This window comes from Corvus kubaryi, unplaced genomic scaffold, assembly GCF_017639235.1.
Source record: "Corvus kubaryi isolate FWS band 111438036 unplaced genomic scaffold, C.kubaryi_AGA036_p1.0 37384, whole genome shotgun sequence".
NCBI classification, from domain to species: Eukaryota; Metazoa; Chordata; class Aves; order Passeriformes; family Corvidae; genus Corvus; species Corvus kubaryi.
Genome location: NW_024581126.1, coordinates 2,825,899 through 2,830,532, shown reverse-complemented (window position 1 = coordinate 2,830,532; position 4,634 = coordinate 2,825,899). Strand labels below are relative to the sequence as shown.

Genomic DNA, 4,634 nt, shown 5'->3' with positions numbered 1-4,634 from the left:
TTTTATTTATGCATTAATACAAGTGTCTATGATTATTTCTGACCAGTACAAATTATCTCACAGCCTAGTGGTTAATAACCAAATATTTAGATTTTGTGTAGGCTTTCTTAAAATATTTTTGAAAAATCATGCCTCATTCGGAAAATTAACAACTGACATGGATCCTTCAACCCGTCCCTAAAATCCTAGTTATTTTGCTACTAAAGCCCTATTTTTTTTCATGTTTCTTGCTTTTCCCCCTACACTGCCATAGGATATTTGTGTCAGAATATTTTTTCAATTGGAAAAATCATTAACAGTCTTCTGAAGGAGAAAAGCAACAACTTCAGCAGAAGTTAACCAGCAAAATTCAATTTTTTAATTGTAAAGAATCTCATGATAAACACTTTAAAGAGTCCACCATGTCTTATGGGGATGAAGCAACAGCCTTAGCTAAAAATGAAGTGTTGTGTGTATCTGAAATTGAGGCACATGTAAAATACTACTATAACATCATTAAAATAGTAATGTTGATTCCAAGTAAAGATTTACTTGATGATATGTTTGTCGACCAACATAACTTATTATGTATTTTATTAGACCAATCCATGGAACTGAAAAACCAGGCATTTCTATAGGAAGGTGTAAGGGACACCAGGGAGTACCGAAAAAAGAAACTGTCTTTTTCAGATATGGCCCGGTCTAGAAAAACCCTTCCCTATGTATGTACTGTGTGGAATGGGATACCAGGTTTCTCCAAGATATTGATATGGTTCACTTGCTTGTTGACATGTTTATTGCTGAATATGATAGTCAAAGCCCTTTGATGTTAACTGTACAAAACCAGTAATTAAAATCCGTTACATTCAATTACTTCAAGTAAAAAAAACATTACTCCTAAATCAAGCTACCTGGTCAGAAATTTAGTTAACAAAGATAAGCACTTCAAATAGCTTTGTATAAAGGACAAATCTATACCATATGATTCAGGACATCAAATAAACCATTGCAAAGAACAGACCAGATGTACACAGCTCCAAATAAACTTGATGAGAGGGGTCATTCTCAATTACACATTTATGTAATTTCATTATCAGATCAACTAATAAATACTTCATGAGAAACTGAACAGTAAGAAATTTATTACTTGAATTATGGTAGGACATATTTGCATATTGGGGTGAGATAGAGGGTGTTACTTTTCATAACTCTGTATCCAACAGTCAAAAGAAAATCCTCAACCTGATTTGGACACATTTCACAAGGAATTAGATGCATTCCTGAGCCAAAGTCCTCCAAATCAAAAATCAGTAAAGCATTATTATTCTTTACTATACTGAAATGAATACCTGAATAGTAAAAATGAATACACCACTATTTATTTGCATCAAAATAATCAGTATATTCAAAATCAAATAATCAGTGCATGAACATCTTAGATTGGTATCATCTTCCTTTTGTGAGGGGATACACAGTTCTGGTTCAATTCAACAGCACCATATTTAATTTCTCCAATGATATTTTACCAAACATGACAGCAACAAGTGAAGTTCTAAAATACAGGTAAATAAGTGTACTAGCTAGTATGGTCAATAATTTAGAGATACATTTATAAATATGAATTATATATTCACCCAATGTTAAAAGCGATATAAATTCATTTCCTATTTCCCAACTCTCAGAATATTTTTAATTATGTATCTACAATACTGTATACTGATATTTATCTGAAAAGGTTGATGAAAGTAACATCTTAATTGATGGTTCCATCCTTCTGAGCATCTTCATCACACAGCTTGTTAATCAAAGCTATTTTACGTGAAAAAATACTTCACAAGTAGGAAAGTTACATGCAAAAGGTACTTACTGCTCTGCCATGATAAAAACTGCATATACATGGGAAATATTCTATTTATCCTAAGCACTTGCTGCACCCTTTTTTACTTATCTTTACCTTTTCTATGATCTGCATAAGAAACCAGAACTCATCCATTTACCTGTAGAGCCTCCCTGAGTGGAGATTTCACTGCCAGTCGTCAAGATCACAGAGCTGGAAACACAGACTGAGCTCAGAGGGACACACAGGAGAAAGTTGCAGCCTATTCCAAAGCAAAAGACTATGCTGTGCTGTTTTCCTAATGTATAACAACTGAATACTTCCTTGTTACGTCTCAGGAATAAATAAGCTATACTGTTTATGTTTCGTGTCACAAGGTTTTGAAAAACCTCCACCACACCTGCATGAGCACTCATGCACACGGAGACAAAAGACCCTTACAAATTTTTTGCTAAAAGCTGCACAGTCAGAAACATTTGGGTAACCATTGGTGAGTGTTAAAGCTCTGAGGGCCTCTCCCACCAGAATTCTATTGCATTGCTCCTCCATCTTTAGAGCAGGGATGAGTTCCAATGGAGAGTTTGGAAGGGGCTGATCCATTAGTCTCAGTCCACACCTGGACCCTTCTCTTCTGATATGGGCAGGGCCAGGGGATAGACTCACATCCACTCCCCAGAAGGCATACATAAGCCATTCCAAAATTCTTTTTCCCTCTCTATTAACAGTGATACACAATGCTGGCATAACACAATGGAGATTACCTGCTACTTGTACAGCAGAGTTTCCTCATACAAAGTTGTTGTTATGACACATAAGAAGTTCTCACATTGGCATGCAGGTATTTTATTTACACTTAAATGCACCACAGAGTCCTTGTACATTCATGCCCTTGCACTGGAGCTGTCAGCAGCTATTTCACAGCTGACACCACCCTCTCTGAGACAGTCAGGTAGGAGCTCAGGGTGAGGGTTGAATAGAGGGGCATGGGACAAAGCTGTTAGGTCCTCTACAAAGTAATGGTAGTTTCTCCTGTATGCTAACGTGTAACAGCTAAGTGTTCTTGTCTCCTTAGTATTAACTAGATAATAAACAATCTATAATGTTTTTTCTAAAGTATTGTTATCTTAGTTCTCCACTGTGTTATAAGCACATATACAATCAAAAGACAGAATATTCTGTTGAGATCGCCACCAGCTAAAAACCATTAGAGCCATCCCAGCTTGTAAGTTACATATTCATCAAGTACTTCTTAACTGCAGTGTGTTGATGTCATAAAGTAAATATTTAACTACAGTCATCATTCCTCCAAACAATTGTCCTTATTTCACACATCAGAAGTTTCTGGTTTTCTCCAGGGAATTTCTGATCACTTCCACTAGTGTTATCCAATACCCCCTCATTCTATTCTTTCCTGCTTCTGTATATACAAGTCACTCCAGCACTTAAATAAAGAATACAATCCAGAGCCACTACTGGAGACATGCAAACACAGACACAAATCACTGTCAGTCCCTGGATTTCCTGGTAGCAAAATCATTCCACTCACGTGTCTCGAGAATTTCTTTGGTGTGCAGCTTTTAACCCAACCCAGCCTATCCCAAAATTTTTCACATAGTTAATGTTCCCAGCACGCAGTATTAAACAAATCCTTACAGCAAATGTGAAGTACTTAATTGCTTCTATCTTGTCCTTTGGAGAAGCCAAAAGAGCCCCAGATCCATGTGCTCAGTCTGGCCTCTATACAGGGCTGCTCCTCTGCTCTGGGAAGGAGAGTGATGGGAGCCCCTGAAATAGGTGTGTGCTGGTGCAGATCAGCCTCATGGATTTCAGGGAACCATTTCTGCCACTTTCTAGCCTGTAAGGTTAACGTTCTGACCAAAACCAACCAAACAAAAAAATCTCAAACAGTAAAACCCACAAACAAACCAAAAACCCAAAACAAAACCAAAAAAAAAAAAAAAAAATCAAAAAATTGTTTTCACGTGTGTAAAACTACTGCTGGTCCTTTCCCCGCCGTGATTAGCTGCCTGGCTCGGAACGCTTGGTGGAGGCAAGGCTCTCTAATAGTTAGGTAAGTGACTATTGCTTTGTTCTGAAGAGCTCCAGTAAAAACTGTTGCTCACATCCCAGAAAGGGTCACACCAAAACTTGACCAACAGCTCTCATGACAATCAAATTCTCTTGGCCAGGATAAGGAATAGCTGAGATGGCTTATGAGAAAGGAAAATACATTTATTTTACGTTACATAGTTAGAAAAGATAGCTCTGTTAGGTAAGAGAGCGATAGCTCTGTTAGGTAAGCGCTTGGTTACCCGGCCAGGGAGGCACACCCTGCCCCGGCTCCTGCTCAGCCGGCAGCCTGCCATCAGCACACCCTGCGCTTTCCTCGGGGGGAGCAAAACCCAAAGCAGGTTCTCAGCACCGCGATTAAACCAAGGCACAAAAAGTCAGGTTTAACAGTAGAAGGAGAAAGGACCTGCTGCCTACGCTGCACCGGGCGAGGGCCGAGAGGCCAGGCAGGTGTCTGGAACCAAAGCTCAGGGGGAGTGCCCGAGCGAAAGCCCTAGCCCCGCCATCCCAGCTGCCTCTCCGGCAGCCCCAGCACTGCCCACAACCCCTCTTTCCCCAGACTCCAGGGGCGTTTCTGCCCCCGCCCCAAGGCCGCCCCAGCCGGGGCTCGGGCAGCGCGGGCGGGGCGGGGCCGGCCCGGGTGCAGCCCCGTGAGTACGCCGCGCCCTTCCGGCAGCGCCGCCGCTCCTGCGCCGCTCGGGGAGGCTGTCCCACCGCCCGCTCCGCTCGGATCCCGCCGCACAGCCCG

General features: G+C 40.9%; 1 protein-coding gene across 1 annotated transcript in view; it reads left to right on the top strand.

Annotated features, from left to right (window-relative positions):
* The first annotated feature begins 401 nt into the window (after positions 1–401).
* Positions 402–4,634, top strand: part of PRRG4 (proline rich and Gla domain 4) — a 12,928-nt gene continuing 8,695 nt past the window's right edge. The window contains exons 1-2 of the mRNA XM_042035549.1: positions 402–473; positions 4,446–4,634. The exon at positions 4,446–4,634 is cut by the window's right edge and continues 93 nt beyond it. Of these exons, the coding sequence (XP_041891483.1) occupies positions 402–473; positions 4,446–4,634 (261 nt within the window). The remainder of the gene's footprint in view (positions 474–4,445) is intronic.